Source organism: Schistosoma haematobium, chromosome 1 (assembly GCF_000699445.3).
Source record: "Schistosoma haematobium chromosome 1, whole genome shotgun sequence".
Taxonomy (NCBI): Eukaryota; Metazoa; Platyhelminthes; class Trematoda; order Strigeidida; family Schistosomatidae; genus Schistosoma; species Schistosoma haematobium.
The window spans coordinates 70,073,689-70,091,305 of NC_067196.1; the positions used below are offsets into that span (position 1 = coordinate 70,073,689).

General features: G+C 35.8%; 1 protein-coding gene across 2 annotated transcripts; it reads left to right on the top strand.

The window, feature by feature from the left end:
• Positions 1-4,844: 4,844 nt before the first annotated feature.
• MS3_00002003 (uncharacterized protein) lies at positions 4,845-13,994 on the top strand (the record flags this gene model as incomplete). Of its 2 annotated transcripts, XM_012939842.3 has the most annotated exons (5): positions 4,948-5,259; positions 7,914-8,187; positions 9,722-9,918; positions 10,856-10,990; positions 13,023-13,994. In XM_012939842.3, 5 exons carry the CDS (start codon positions 4,948-4,950, stop codon positions 13,179-13,181), a joined length of 1,077 nt encoding a protein of 358 aa, XP_012795296.1. In that variant the 3' UTR covers positions 13,182-13,994. The 2 variants fall into 2 exon arrangements, with proteins under 2 accessions (XP_051075013.1, XP_012795296.1); XM_051209560.1 differs by having other exon boundaries at positions 4,845-5,259; positions 9,722-13,994.
• Positions 13,995-17,617: the final 3,623 nt, after the last annotated feature.

Sequence of the window (17,617 nt, forward strand, 5' to 3'; positions counted from 1 at the left end):
AGATGTGAAGTGTTTGTGTCTGATATATGGAGAATTGTGTTAACGTCACTAACTGGTTTCTGAATCATCATTTACATTCGAGTCAACTAATCTTAAGCCTGATCATTTTTTTTCAAAGTTAAACAAACCAAAATTTTCACAACTATTAACGAAGAAATGTATACTGTCATTATGTAAAGAGATAACACAGGTCCATTTTCTATTATATTTGCCAAAATCCATGGATAGATGTCAACAACTAAGACGAAAGCTGTCCAATCAAATCGATTCACAAGACTGGATTTCTTATAATATTATTTATACTACTTAAAGTAAACAAATTCTTTATGTGAATATACTGCTATACTGTGAACTATATATACTTATCCACAACCACGTAACAATGATTTTAACATGTGGCTGGATATCTTGCTTGTTTGAGGTCAAGCTTATCAATGGCATGACTGCAAGTCTGCTAAGATGAAAGTATACATTGAACTTCTTGAAGCAGATAAACTAAATAGGAAGTGCCACCACACAAAATTAGGTTAATGATTTCTATTTACTCGTTTTAATTTTAATAATTATGTAGGATTTCATCAAACATTGATGTGTAGGCGAGACTGAGAATGATTGGTTGTCTGCTTAGTCAGACATGTAGATGGTCTGACAGGTGTCAGATGAGTTATATATTCCCTCATCCTTATTATTATTACGACTCACATATTATTGATTGTTCATTATTGTTGGGTTGTCGGATTTTGGTGTGGAAATACATTAACGTTGTGATCAGGCTAATCACGTGTTCTTGATCTAAGTTGTGTTGACGTCCTGTAGAATAGACACTGGGAGGGAATCTAGTGTGGATAGTCATTTAAGGTAAATTAACATCCCATACGTGGAAACCCAACCGTTATAACATTAGACGAAGTAAAACCGAGCGTTATAACACAGTTTATTTTAGATTGCTGTATAATATCATTAAATAATTTATATATACTCAAAAAAGAGGAAAATATTGTAGATATATAGTGTATAATGTGTTATATCGAACCTAAAACAGAAAATATCAATCATTTTCTTTAATGTCACGTTAATAAAAATGGGAACAAGAGGCTTTTTCAAATATTATAGATTCAAATAATCGCATATTTTCCTATTTCTCATTTTACCGGTTATCGCTTTATAAATTATGAGTAGGTCTGAATCATTTCAATCGGTAGAATATTGGAGATATGATGCTTTGCAACTAGTGTAGGTCACTTCCTCAGTGAATAAATAACTTCAAATTAATACAAATTTAGTTAGCAGAAAAAAACAATTATTCAGTACATAGACTTAGGTGTTGTGGTGTGGGCTACTGATGTCAACAGATATAAGTAATATTTATCACCAGTCGAAAGTGTAATGTCTGGCGGCAGAAGGTTGAGAAAATAGAAGAGAAGACAACGAGAGGGATCAGTATGGAAACGAAGGAACAACAAGGTTTGAGATAATTGATGGATATTTTGCAAATGAAGTATTACTGTATGTTTCTCAGATTTTTCTAAACGATTCTGTAATACTGTTCTCCAATACATTTGGTATTAATCGCCGGTGTTCTTGTTAACTACATGTGACCATAATAAGGCCTATTAATTTACGTTAGGGGTGATTCCATAAAAGGTAAGTCTCTTGTGTTCGCATGCATCATATATTTCTTCTTACATAACTAATATTAATAACTAATTTACCAAACTGCTTTTCTAATTGTTTTGCAAGCGTTTTGTAAACTGTTTCAACTTATTTGTCCAATCATAATTTTGAACATTAAAATCACCCAATTTCTCTACCTTAAAAATATCTGGTTTCATTATTAACTCAATTTGTAACACTGCTAACTGGCTTGCCGACATTTGATTGATATGAGATATATAAAAATTTATTATTACCTACTTACGCCTGTTACCCCTCATGGAGGGGCATAAGCCGCCTACCAGCACTCTCCATCCAACCTTGTCCTGGGCAATCCTTTCCAGTTGCTATTTATTCTTTTCATGTCTGCTTCTGATTTTTGACGTAGTGTGCTCATTAACCTTCTTCCTTTCCCTTTACCTTCAGAATTCCAAGTTAGCACTTGCTTCACGGTGCAGTTTGATGATTTCTCCAATGTGTACCCTATCCACTTCAAACGCCTTTTTCTAATTTCCTCGTCAGCTGGAAGCTGGTTTGTTCTCTCCCATAGTGGGCTGTTGCTGATGTTATCCGGCCGACGAACATTCAGTATCTTACGTAAACAATTGTTTATAAATACTTCTACCCTTTTGATGATGGTTGTGTTAGTGATTTGGTCTGTGCACGACCGATCCTTACGGAATCCAGCTTGTTGATCTCGAAGTTGAACGTCTACCGAAATCTTTCATGTGGTTCAGCAACGCACTGTTAAAAACCTTTCCTGATGCTCAGAGTTTCAATAGAGACCTATTCCTTATGACGGTGCTTGTTGTGGTCCAGAACCCCCTGACACGTTAAAGTCAATGCTTCTTTGATCCCTCTCCCGTTGTCTTCCATAGTAGTTTCGCATTCTTCGAGTAATTCTTCCAAGGCTCGAAAATTATTGCTGAGAGTTATCTTGAATTCGTCGAGCTTGTATCTCGAAGGAAGGCTGTATGAAGCCTTTTTAATGCTGCTTATCCAGTTGTCCGGTGCTTCTTTAGCTTCAGTTCCATCTTAACCACAGCCAGGTGGTGATCTGAAGCTATGTCAACTTCTCTCCTGGTTCTCACGTCTTCCATTGTCTTTCTGAAGTGTTTTAGTCACCCCGATCTAGTTCTCTGTAGTGTGGTCGAGTGAGATCCATGTAGCTTTGTGCATGTGTCTGTGTGGGAATGTTGTACTACCTACAACCAATTTGGTGAATGCACATAGATTTGCAAGTTTCTCATCATTCTTGTCCGTTTCTCCTATTTAGTCCACGTCGTCTCATGATATCTTCATACCTGGTGTCGTCCATTCCGACTTCGTCGTTTGGGTCTCTTTCATTTCTGTTGCTATTTGACTGGTACTTCCAGGCTCCCACATTTTCCGGTTGTTCAATGTTCCTATAAAACATGTTGCCGTGGTTGCTAGAAGGGGAATCCTCCTCGTGACTTTTGAAGATTCAAGGCTTTCATTATTGGGCGTTTCAATTCCTCCTTTAACCCCTAGGTCGTAGTTTAGATGTTTTAACTTGGCGTTGTTTTGCAGGATCTTTTTATACGGGATGAGTTTGCAAACCCTATGCCCAACCCTCCTACTTTACCCGATCTTGGGACCGGTAGTTATCCTAGAACTGCTACAGCAAAGTTATTGATTATATATATATATATATATATATATATATATATATATATATATATATATATATATATATATATATATATCGATTATGCCGAAAGTAAGAATAGAATATTTCTTTACTCAACTCTTCTCTAAATGAGGAGTTTTATTGTACTAATGTTCATTCAAATAAACTGAAGTGAACTCTTTTTCTTAATTTTGCCTTACATCAAGTACGTTTATGAAAATCAAACTAGTAATACTGTTTTTTCTGATCTATATTTATGGATACGGATAAACTCCACTATCGTTAGCAATTTTCACTCTGTACCTAGCAGCCAACCAAAGTGAAGCAGAGATTATTATTTGCGCTATGGTAATTAACGACGGAGAGCGTGTTTTCTCTATTGTTCTTCCGGCTCACATGAATGATGTAAAGTTTTTTACAACGAAACTACAAGTCCATCATGCGACGGACGTGTCAAGTATAGCACATTCAGTCATGATGGAATAAAAATCGCAACTTAGCAACTCATGTCTCCAATTATTTCTATAGTATAAATTATTTCAAAATATCTACAAGTGAGTGATTAGATAAACGAAAACATAACCTTAATTACTGAATACGATACACTCAGATGAATAGACAATGTAAAGTTTAACCCTCCCATATGTAGACAGTAAACGAATAAATCTTCAGATTCTGTAATTTTCTATATTCTGTCCATAATATTAGTACAAATAGTTGATTGCTACAATAAAGCAGAAAATGAATGAACACAGATTATCATAGATGATAATATATAGTAACATTTATTAATATTTCAGAAAATCACATTTAAAGTTCACACATTAAGTGTACCTACTTAGTCTAGTATAGAGAAATTTGTCCGAAAATCAATATAAAGTCAGTGATTTACTCAACAAAATATCCTTTTATTTGTTTCGACCAATTTTTTTAACGATGATGATAGCATTCATGACATATGACAGTAGCAACGCTGTAGCAGGGACCCGATAATTAAAAAAAAACAGTCGACAAAAATAAATTCAATTATTTAGGAGTTAATTAGTTAACTTCAAAATCTTGGAGTTCTGAGTGTGATCTAATCTGTAAGAATATTTGGTTTGTAAGACTACACTTGTTGTCAACAAGATTAACGTAATACTCCAGAACTGTAAAGTTATTCGGATCGACTAGTTATTTGGTATAATAAGTGCAGTTGAATAATTTAATTTTTATGGTAGATATCCAAGACTTTTTATATAAGATTGCTCGTTCAGTTTGTTATAATAACTATTTAGACATAGTGAAGAGACTTTACAAAAGTAATGAAGTAAACTCCCATCTTAATCAGTTGGATATTTCATATCCAAGGCCTAACAATAATCTGTGCTAATTTATTGAATAAGAACAGTCATTATAATAGGCAGTAACTAATCTGAATCGATAATAATACATGTATCAAAGTATATATTACTTGAATATCCAATCAACTGTTGGTTCGCTTACTTGTGAATATGTCAATTTTAATATTAATAAATACTGTAACTGAAATTTCTCGTCACTGATTTGCTAAAACCGAGTTGGTTATGTTTGTTTATATGTTACGTAAATAAAGCTATTCGGTAACTAATTCAGTTCATTTTTATTAATTGAACTTTGGACTTATGCCGATTGCTTGTCCAATCTTACATTTCTTAACTTTATTGTTAACAGTGATCATAGTTTTCACTTGTGAACATCAGTCACCTATTATAATAGTGAATACATGGCCATTTTCAAATGCAACCGATGCTGGATGGAATATCCTTAGTCCATCGAATTCCAAAGTATGTGGTTCATCAATAGATGCTGTCGTTGCTGCATGTACAAATGCAGAAGATGATCCAAATATTGAAAGTGTCGGTTATGGCTGTTCACCTGATGAAAGTGGACACACTTTATTAGACGCAATGGTGATGGATGGTAAAACAATGGAGGTATGCATTTACTAAAGTTTTATATATGATAATCAATTTTATCATTATTATTAATGGCTTTAATCAATATTATATTTTGGTACAATATAGAATTCTCAGCATAGGGTATCTCAACAAGTTACTTGCGCAAAAAACAGTAACAAATACAAAAAAAGCTTTAAAAAACCTCGGAAAACTGCGCAACTTTTAAAATTAAAGACATGTTAAGAATGCAGGTTATTGACTAGGTTAACTCTAACAACCTGTTCGTCACAGAGTATATTTGCTAGGTAAGGTATTATATAACTTCTATACTTTTGCTTGCGTGCATGGGTTTTAATGTAATTACGTCTCGTTCTACCAGAAGATATACAAGGAGAAAGATAAGAGTGAAGGGGATGGTTAGTATCTGATAAAATAACACCTGCCAGGATTTTGCATGACTTTAGATGTCTATCCACAACCATATTAATTATGACCTCGAAAGATTCACCACACATCTTACTAACTGCCTTCAACACTCTCCGCAATACAGCAAAGTCTTTCCTCAAAAGCCCGGGAAAGAATAATGGAGAACAGTAAAGAATAATAGGTAATATGCAAGAATTAACAAATTGTAAGAGTAAATGACGAGTAATCTCAAGAGCATGCAGTCTCTTTATGTACTAGGTCAGGCGGAAAACCTTCTTTGATAACAATAAAACGTGGGAAGACCAAGACAGATCAGAGGGAAAGGTGACACCAAGATAATTGACCTTCGACACTGTGTTTATCAAAGAGTCTCCGATGGTACGCGCATTATGGAATCTCAAAATGGTGTTTAGATTCCGTTCATGTCTCATGCTATAGTTAACAGCTTGACATTTAGACGGATTAAGTATCAGACCATTACCAACAGACCAACAATCAATACGAGACAAAAACTCATTCATTTCTATGGGATGTAAAGAGGAAGAGATAGGCATACATACAATGAGATCATCCGCATATTTCACAAAAGTGTTGTCTGTGGAAGATGGCAGATTGTGCAGAAAAAAAAGAGAAAAGAAGAGGTGAAAGAACAGCTTCTTGTGGTACACCTTCATGAGACAGCAGAGACTCTGAACACTTTCCTCCAAACACAGTGTACTGTTCCCTTCCAGAGAGGTAGGAAGATAGCCAGTTGGTTATCCAGCTGTCAGTGTTGACGCTGATTAACTTGTTAAGTAAACGTTGTCTTGGTATAGAATCAAAAGCTGAAGTATAGTCCAGAAAAGCACATCGAACATACTTCTTACCCTTTTCTAAGTTGAACACTATGTTGTGATGCAGAACTGCAACAGCATCTAAAGTGCTTCTTTTGCGCCTGTATGCAAACTGGTATGGGTCATTATGCTCTTTTATCACAGGCTGAAGTGGAGGTATTAATAATTTTTCCATGGTTTTGAGGAAGGGTGAAGTTATTGCAATAGGTCTAAATTTTACATTCTTATCACCAGATGCTTTCTTGGGTACAGGGATTATCTTCATCTTTCTCCACATTTTCGGTATGAGATTAGATGAGAAGGATCTGTTAAAGATAGTTTTGAACGGATAACATAGGACGTCAGCACACTTTTTAAAAAGGATGTTTGGGACACCATCAGGTCCCAAACATCGAGATGTATTAGGTGACTGGAGACATCTTCGTACATCAGTTTCAGGGAAACTAGGAACACAGCTATTATTTAAACCCGTGGATAAAGGGGGCATCACATCAGATGACAGACTACTAAAGTTTTATATATGATAGTCAAGTATATTTATTTTGAGAAGTAGACTTAAAAAATGAGCCATCAAATGACGATTATTCAAACCGACTATTATGAAAATGAACTAACCTTGAAAATGCCCTATAAACTTATATGCATTCGTCAGCATAATTTTTTGACTAAAGTCAGTCAGTCAGCTACAGCATAGGGCCAGAAACATATATGCATCGGTCCAAGTTGTCACACCTCATTATCATAGAAGATGAACACCAAATTGCAGTCCTAAATAACAATGGGAAGATAAAAGTAAACAACACCAAGTGAATATAACTTCATCCCATTACTCAAGTGGATGGCTATCAGGACTCAGTAGCTAAGTGGATAACGCTATGGCGTTTGAGGCTAACGGTGCTGGGTTAGAGTCCCAAAGTGAACATCAACTCTGTGGTGCGGGTATATCCAGCTGACGAGTCCCAGGTAGGACAAAACGTGGACTTCACTGCCAGCCACTATCCATCTTTATATATATTAAAAGAAGCGTTTAACCAAAATCATAGAAAATTGCTAGTTGATGTGGAATTCAGTAAATTTGGTTAGCACATAGAATTACAAAATAACATAGTCGGACTTGGACAAGTGTATGTAAATATATTGACACGAAGAAGACAAACTAATATTCTTTCATCTATTATGTAATCATGTGAATCTGAATAAGAATGAATAATACACAAAAATTTTCCGATCTACTAAATATAAGTATGTTTATGCTGTATTATTTCATTATCTTGGTTCAGTCTATTAAAAGATTTTTTCTACAGTTTTTGAATATATTGTTTCGTGGCGAGAACACGCTTACTTTGTTTCAGTTACAGAAAATTCTCGGGTTATATCAATGATATTTTAGAAATTATCTGCGATTTTTCTTTGAAAACTACATTTTTGTAGGCTGGTGCGGTAGCATCAATGCCTGATATTCGACAAGCATCCCAAGTGGCACGTGATGTCCTATTAAGCACCCAACATACATTACTAGTTGGGCCACTTGCAGCAGAATTTGCAAAGTCAAGAGGATATAAACCAACTACGTTAGATACGCCTAAATCACATGATTTATGGCTAAAATGGAAAAACAATAATTGCCAACCAAATTTTCGTAAGTCATCAAATTGGATTCCAGATCCTAAAATATCATGTGGACCATATAGACGGAACGTTTCTGGTAAGTATTAATACAAATGATTAAGATTTTGAAATAAACTGACAATCATTATTTCCGTACTAAATAAAATATCTATCTATAAACTATCTGCGATATTCTCGCCAAATTGTACATACAGTTGTGTCATTTCGGCTGGTCTATAATATAACGTCGGAGTGGAGCGACCTAATGTGACTATGGGACCTTGACGCTCTTTAATATTTAATATGGGTACATTGTTTCAATGAGATATCTATCAATAGAAATATGCTGAAACAGATATTTAATGTTTTCGTTTAGTTTATTAGTTTCATCTAGATTCGTATCTCGTTTTTCTAATTCCATACTTAGGTTTTAAAGTTAATAGTTCCATCACATACAATGATTTGGCTACGATTTAAATGAGAGCCATATTGAGCTGTAGTTTAAATGTTTCCAGCTACATATTGATTTCCTGGGATATCTCTAACTATTATTAACACCTTTAATAAAACGATGTTGGTAGTGTATAATTAATATACTTGGTGAAGACATCTGCAATACTAAAAATTTTCAAGTAATATAAGCATCAATTAGGATTTTAAATATTCTCTGTACTAATATTATATATACGGATTATTATTCAGTATTCCGCCTAATAAACTGTCTGACTGATTGTATGGTTTGCAATATTATATTAATTGGCACGACTTTATTCTTTTCAATTTTATAAACTTTATTCCGATCGTCATTCCAACATGACGATACATATTTACATTCAAATTGCTATTCTGGCATAAGTGTGTTAACTTTTATGATAATTGTAAAATAATACAGGCTGTAAGTAAATGATGTGGACCAAACGAAATAAAATGAACTCATATTATTCTGTTCAAAGGTCTGTTCTTGCTCTCTTTAAAATTATGTACTAAGATTTTTACAGGTTGAATATCTAAAGATTGAGATTTTGCACAGAAATTTATGGAAACCTGTATATTATTCAAATACTAACTAGGTATTCTTTATTATCGACAATTTATGGTAAGAAATGATTTTACGCAGCATAATAATACTTTAAATGAAATTATTTTTGAATAGAATAAAATTAGGTTGATTGAAATTGTACACATCATTCACTGTCAACTGATTCAACTAGAACGTTATATCTTTAGTGAAAAAGTTGGTTATTGCGACTCACCTTTCAAGTATGCATCTGTGCAGTGGATTTTAAGCTGGACAGTTTATTTAGGGACTACTCATTAAACAAGTGTCGGAACTAAAGCAGTTGAAGGAAATGCTCTAATCTCCGAACCACTTGTTCAAGGCTGAATGATCTATTATGTTACATATTGATCTACATAGGAAAAAGTAAAAACAGTACTATCTAACGATTAAATCAATCTAGATTTAAATCCTTCATTCAAAATAAGTTATGTTGTTATATAAAAACGTCCGAACGTAGATTATTTACTATCAGACGAATAGGATTACGATAACAATACAGGCAAAGTTGATAATGAATAGAGTTATTATTAAATAATAATTTTCCAATAACATTATTTCTCTAACAATTTAGATGTTAATTTACTTGAATCGAGTGATCAACGTGTCAACAAATTAGATATCAATAATCATGATACAATTGGTGTGATTGCTTTGGATGCTTATGGTTCAATGGCTGTCGGTACATCAACCAGTGGGTCAACATATAAAATCCCTGGACGTGTTGGAGATTCACCTATTCCTGGAGCTGGTGGTTACGTCGTGAATAATGTATCCATAAAGTTTTATTTTCATTAAACCTTTTTAATGGATTGACTTGTATCTCTGATAAAATCAATAATTTTGGTTTATTATAATCGTATTTTAATGAAAGATTGACTCTATTAACATAGTTTAGATCACTGAATATTAGGTGTTTAAACTTCGGTGTTTTATTAAGAACTTATCTACTTTATAATGGTGGAATGTCCATTTCTTTGCGGATGAAAATCATCACAAAAAACAGCATGTTGGTATAAGCTTTTATGTCACTGTAAACAGTCAATATAACAATCTTAGAGTTTGAGCGTAATTTTTCTCTTGATGATCGCTAATATCTAATATACTCTTTTTTTGTTATTAACGAATATTCAGTGTACTGTGATTTGCTATAGACTCCAATATTTGCGGAAACACTTTGAAACTTAACGGCGTACTTGATGAAAGCTAATTAATCTTTAAGCTTTAATCGACATCTGGCCCCATCCTAAAGCTTATGTTTGTGAACGAAATAACTCTTCCTTACGAATAGATTTCAAACAGTTTCGTTAGGTATCTGAGGATGAAATGACCGGCACTATTCAATCGTAGTCTAGCTAACATAAGTTTGTTATTTCAACTGTGAAAATATCTAAATCCATCTAATCAACGTCGAATCGAGAGAACACTCACTTAGTTGACTTATGAATAAAGCCTTAGTTGATGGAATTTAACATTATCATTACAAACAAGATAGACAAATTTTAATGTATAAAAAGTCATAATAAAAATCAGTCTTTTAGTTTATCAACAAAGAATTACAAATACAAAATTGGTTGTAATATCTAGTAACTTATTTACAAGATGTATTACAGCTGTCATAGTTTGTTTGAAGCCTAATTACTTGAAAATTCGATAAACTTTTTATCCAGTATGTATAATAATTGTATTGTATTTTGAATTTGTTAAGATTGGTGGTGCTGTTGCTACTGGTGATGGAGATCTTATGATGCGCTACCTATTGAGTTTTCAAGTCGTTGACTACCTTCGTCAAGGAATTGGTCCAAATGAAGCTTGTAAAAGAGCTTTGCAAAGCGTGAGATCGGTATAGTACTTATTTACTTCAATATGAAGTTTCTACTAAAATTTAATGTGATCAGTCATTTCTGTATAAAATCCCTTTTCAAACGTATTCAATAGTCTTAAGAATTTGCAGGCTTTAATCAATTAACTCACTATATGAAGTGGTTATATTGACGTTTCAACATAAATGATCTTGGTGATCGTACGTGTCTTAGATTGTAATTTTCAGTCAAGTAATCATTATTTTCATTGTGACTAGGTAATTTCAAAGAAAATTGGCATTTTAGGTAACAAAACTCAGAATCGACTGTGATATTTACCTTAATCCTGCGATTCAATATTATTTGGTACTTTTTATTCCTCAAAATCGTCCCTTCTTTCCGAATTTTGTTTTCCAAAGCTGTCTTTTGGACTTATTACTTGGTCTGTTTTGCTGATTTTTTGTTATACTGATGTCTTACAACAATTTGCGTGAACCCACACTGATCCCAAGCCCTATGTTGATTTTGACTGATTGATTTGTGGTTTCCGATAACTACATCTCAACGGCCCCATTCTAGTACCTTGCGATTCCCTAAAAGACTAGATGGAAATAACGCAAAAATTTATGAATTTGAATCATAACTATGTAAGTTCGACCATGTACTTTCCCAGTAACACAAGTCAGAGTAGTTGGAGAAGCGATATGTGTGGTATATATCTTACTTTTGCCTGTAGTTCCAAGAACATAACCTCATCGAATGATTCGATCAACTACCTTGAAAACCGGCGCACATCTCTATCATCTTCCACTCCACATGAATGACATGCTTAGACTTTTTGGATCAAGCAACTTACATATACATGGCTTACACCTTCAACAATTGCTTCGCAGAGGTGCACTATGACCGGAATAAATATCGAGTGATGTGCTCATATTTCTATTTGAACTCAAATATTTTTCCAGGACCATATTTAGCATTATCTGAAGAAAAGCTGGAGCTTTTTGTATTCATTTGGGGATTGTATCAGAGATCAAGTCCTTGGAAATAATGGATATCTCCAAATAGGGAAAATCAATTAATATAGTAAACCACATCATTCTCTATTCCTAAATCGGGTTAGTTCGAGACCATCCTTACAAATTTGATAGGTACAAATAAAGGGCAATCAGTTTAATATCAATGAATCTCTTCAATAAAGTTGAATTGGAATAATGAGATTGAAAATCTATGTACCATTTAGCGTTATTACCTCGGATAATGATTCTTAATAGATATTAACAGCACAACGTAACTAAGATGATTAGGAGTATTTGAATTATAGTATGTACTAAGAATCCTAGAAATAACGTAATTGGATCAAGAAGTACTCGATAAGCACAAACGAATGTACTGTATTTAGAATTCGAAATCAAGCATTTGACAAGTACAAAGGAATTATTAGTTCATTCAAACACCACAGGAACGTCGAATAAATAGTCTTTGGCAACAATATGCTTTTTCAGGGTACAAATTAAATTGAACAACGTCATAGGACCTCTCAACCTACAGAATCGAAGTCTACTTTCCTGCCCAGTAAAACAATCAGTATAAGTCACTGACAAGCTTGCCCGTGTAATGTAACATAAAGATGTAAAAATATTTGATCAGTATGTTCTTTTTTTTTAAAGTCAGAATTTCGTCCAGCGTTTTTACGTCAATGAATCGCCTAACTTGAAGCAAAAATCGTAAATTTGGGGGTGATGATTAACATCGAGAACCAGAACGTAACACACTGATTACTACCTAGCATTTAACTTTTTCGATTAACTATCACTTTGTTAGTAGATTAGAAATAATAAGTCATTATGAACAATTGCAAATAATTACAACAAGAAATTGTTTCATTCGTTGTGTGATTGAAAACATTATTATATTAAATAGATGGAAATCTATTCAGTTACGTAAACATTTATGGTAAAACTGATTTATTCTACTACTGATATATTTACAAATCCATGATACTTATTTGATAATAATTGATCCACATAACTCAAAGTACTGTACTAAAGTTGAATCATTTATATTGCTTAGCCAAAAAAATGGTATGGAGCTTTAGTCGCTCTTACAAGTCAAGGTGAACATGGATCAGCTTGCGTAGGATTCGCTAATTTCAAGTACAGTGTTCGAGCTTCGTGGATTGGTAATCAAACTAAAATAATTGCTGTATCTTGTACTGAATTAAATGAATGATGAACAAATATTTTCACATGAATGACTATTTAATTGATTGGCTTATTTTTTTTTCAAATCAATGTATTTCAAGCTTTCTTTCCCTGTAATTTGTGATACAAAGTTACTTTAGAATAAAAAAAGGGTTTTCTTTTAATTAATAATGGAAGAGGCAATAGTGACTATACAATATGAAATGTAACAACAATGATTCATGAATAATGCATCCAAAGGATTTGTGAGAAATAATAAAGTTCTACTAAAAAGACAACTCTTTTTATCGAAACTGAAATTATTAAGATTATAATTCATTTTGAGACGTACTAATAAGAACATCTACCCTAATTATTTCTTAATTCTCATTTATCATTTCTTATGTATAATACAGTCAGTCATCTACAACAAAGGATTATGCACATATATGCATAGGTCAAAGTTACCATACATAACTGCCACAACACGATGAACACCAAATAGATAGAAGTAGTTATCTCAATGGTAGTAATATATAAAAGAAATATTGCATATAAGGATAAAATACAGGGAGAAAGAATTAGTTCGTAGAAATGAAGGTATTCAGCAATTTTCATTTCACGGTATAAGGGAAGACAAAGAATGTATACACCTAATTAATTGTGATCGATCCTGAACCATGTCACCCAGAGTCTCTAACCATTGGTGATTAGCATGCCTGTGTTCTAAAGCCTGACGAATGGTGAATATGTGGTAGATGGATCTACTACCAACTCCGCCTGGAGTCCCTCCGGGGGCTACTGCCGGTCCAAAGCCCGGATAAAGGAGGAGGGTTGGGCATGGGGTTAGCGTCCCCATCCCGTAGAAAACTAACTCGCTAAAAAAACGCTAACCAGAAAAAATTATTCAAACCTTTTAAACTCTGCCCTGGGAGTCAGAAGATCTTCATTTAGAAGAATTATGACGCTTCATGATGAAAGCCGAATCCCTTCGGAAGTTATGAGGCCGATGCCCCTTCTGACAACCAGAGCGACCATTTATTTAGGTACATGGAATGTTCGTACAATGTGGGACACCGGAAGAGCCTTCCAGATTGCTGCAGAAATGAGAAGATACAACCTAGAGGTACTTGGGATCAGTGAAACACATTGGACACAAGTTGGACAACAACGACTAACTACAGGAGAGCTCCTGTTATACTCCGGCCATGAAGAAGAAAATGCACCACATACACAAGGAGTTGCATTGATGCTATCCAAACAAGCGCAAAATGCGCTTATATGATGGGAATCTCATGGACCAAGGATCATCAAAGCCTCGTTTAAAACAAAGAAAGAGGGCATTTCAATGAACATCATCCAATGCTATGCACACACCAACGACTACAATGAAGACGCCAAAGATCAATTCTACAATAGGCTGCAGTCAATAGTCGAGAAGTGCCCAACAAAGGACCTGACCATTCTGATGGGAGATTTCAACGCCAAGGTTGGAATGGACAACACTGGATATGAAGACATCATGGGACGACACGGACTGGGAGAAAGAAACGAAAATGGTGAGAGATTTGCAAATCTATGTGCCTTCAATAAGCTGGTCATAGGCGGCACCATATTCCCACATAAACGCATACACAAAACCACATGGACTTCACCGGATCACTCTACACAAAACCAAATCGACCATATTTGCATCAACAAAACGTTCAGGAGGACTATAGAGGACGTGAGAACCAAGAGAGGAGCTGATATAGCATCAGATCATCACTTACTGGTCGCCAAGATGAAATTGAAACTCAAGAAGCACTGGACAACGGGGCAGACAGTATCACAAAACTTCAATACGGCCTTTCTTCAGGATACTAACAAACTCAACGAATTCAAGATAGTCCTCAGCAATAAGTTCCAGGCCTTTCATGATCTACTCAATGGAGAAGGAACTACTGTGGAGAGCAACTGGAAGGGGATCAAAGAGGCAATCACTTCAACATGTCATGAGGTCCTGGGTCACAAGAAGCACCACCACAAGGAATGGATCACTGTTGATACACTGGATAAGATTCAAGAAAGGAGGAACAAGAAGGCAGCGATCAATACCAGCCGAACAAGAGCAGAAAAAGCCAAGGCACAAGCTGAATACACGGAAATAAACAAACAAGTGAAGAGGAGCATCAGAACCGACAAACGTAAATATGTGGAAGATTTAGCAACGACGGCGGAAAAGGCTGCAACCGAAGGAAACATGAGACAATTGTATGACACGACAAAGAAACTCTCTGGAAATCGCCGCAAACCAGAACGACCAGTGAAAAGCAAGGAAGGCGAGGTAATCATCAACATTGAAGAGCAACAAAACAGGTGGGTAGAACACTTCAAAGAACTCTTGAACCGACCAGCTCCACTGAACCCACCCAACATCGAAGCAGCACCCACGGACCTCTCAATCAATGTTGGCCCACCAACAATTGAAGAAATCAGCATGGCCATCAGACAAATCAAGAGTGGCAAAGCAGCAGGACCGGACAACATCCCAGCAGAGGCACTAAAAACAGACGTAGCGGCAACTGCAAGGATGCTCCACATTCTCTTCAATAAGATTTGGGATGAGGAACAAGTACCAACAGACTGAAAAGAAGGACTTCTGATCAAAATACCGAAGAAAGGCGATCTCAGCAAGTGTGATAACTACAGGGGCATCACTCTTCTCTCAATACCGGGAAAAGTCTTCAACAGGGTATTGTTAAACAGGATGAAGGACTGCGTAGACGCCCAACTTCGTGACCAACAGACAGGATTCCGTAAGGATAGATCGTGTACAGACCAAATCACAACTCTACGGATCATTGTGGAACAATCAATTGAATGGAATTCATCACTCTACATCAACTTCATTGACTACGAAAAGGCATTTGATAGCGTGGACAGAACAACACTATGGAAACTTCTTCGACACTACGGCGTGCCTCAGAAGATAGTCAATATCATACAGAACTCATATGATGGATTACACTGCAAAATCGTGCATGGAGGACAGTTGACAAAGTCGTTCAAAGTGAAGACCGGTGTTAGGCAAGGTTGCTTACTCTCACCCTTTCTCTTTCTCCTGGTGATCGACTGGATCATGAAGACGTCAACGTCTGAAGGAAAGCGCGGGATACAATGGACATCTAAGATGCAGTTGGATGATCTAGACTTCGCAGACGATCTGGCCCTTCTATCCCAAACGCAACAACAGATGCAGGAGAAGACAAACAGTGTGGCAGCAGCCTCAGCAGCAATAGGTCTCAATATACACAAAGGAAAAAGCAGGATTCTCCGATACAACACAGAATGCACCAATCCAATCACAATTGACGGAGAAGATTTGGAAGATGTAAAAACCTTTACGTATTTGGGCAGCATCATTGACGAACAGGGTGGATCCGATGCAGATGTGAAGGCGCGGATCGGCAAAGCAAGAGCAGCATATTTACAACTGAGGAATATCTGGAACTCAAAGCAACTCTCAACCAACACCAAGGTCAGGATTTTCAATACAAATGTCAAGACAGTTCTACTGTATGGGGCAGAAACCTGGATAACTACAAAAGCCATCATCCAGAAAATACAGGTGTTTATTAACAATTGTCTACGCAAAATACTTCAGATCCATTGGCCGGACACTATTAGCAACAACGTACTGTGGGAGAGAACAAACCAGATCCCAGTGGAGGAAGAAATCAGGAAGAAGCGCTGGAAGTGGATAGGACACACATTGAGGAAAGCACCCAACTGCGTCACAAGACAAGCCCTCACATGGAATCCTGAAGGTCAAAGGAAAAGAGGAAGACCAACGAACACATTACGCCGAGAAATGGAGATAGACATGAGAAAAATGAACAAGAATTGGAAGGAACTAGAAAAGAAGGCCCAGGATAGAGTGGGTTGGAGAATGCTGGTCAGCGGCCTATGCTCCATTGGGAGTAGCAGGCGTAAGTAAGTAAGTAAGTAAGTAAGTAAGGATCTACTACCAGGTCTGAAGCCAACCTAATTTTCTCATGTTTGCAGTTCACAAGTCCTTATTAGGCGACCGATAATTATTGAGGCTAATATTTTGGATGCCATATTGGTCAGACTGATCCCTCTATGGTTAACACCGGATGACTTTGACCCCTTCTTACATATTGGGACGATCAGTGATTGAGGCCAGTCAGATGAGATTACGCCCAGTTCCCAGATTTTGGCTAAAATATAAGCAACCTAACCGCTAAAATTGGACTACCATACTTAAAGACCTCTGAAGTTAGTCTATCTCGACCAGCTGCTCTTCAGATTAGCTATAGCTTTTTTATCTTCAATTAGATTCGGGGGCGTATTTCAATGTTTCACTCTGGTTTTTTGGGTAGCTGCAGAGTAGGTAAAGGCCAGCTAAAATGCTTACTCTGCCGCCCATCGTTCTAAACGTCTGGATGGAGAGCAGATAAGTGTCGTCTTTGCTGAGATTGT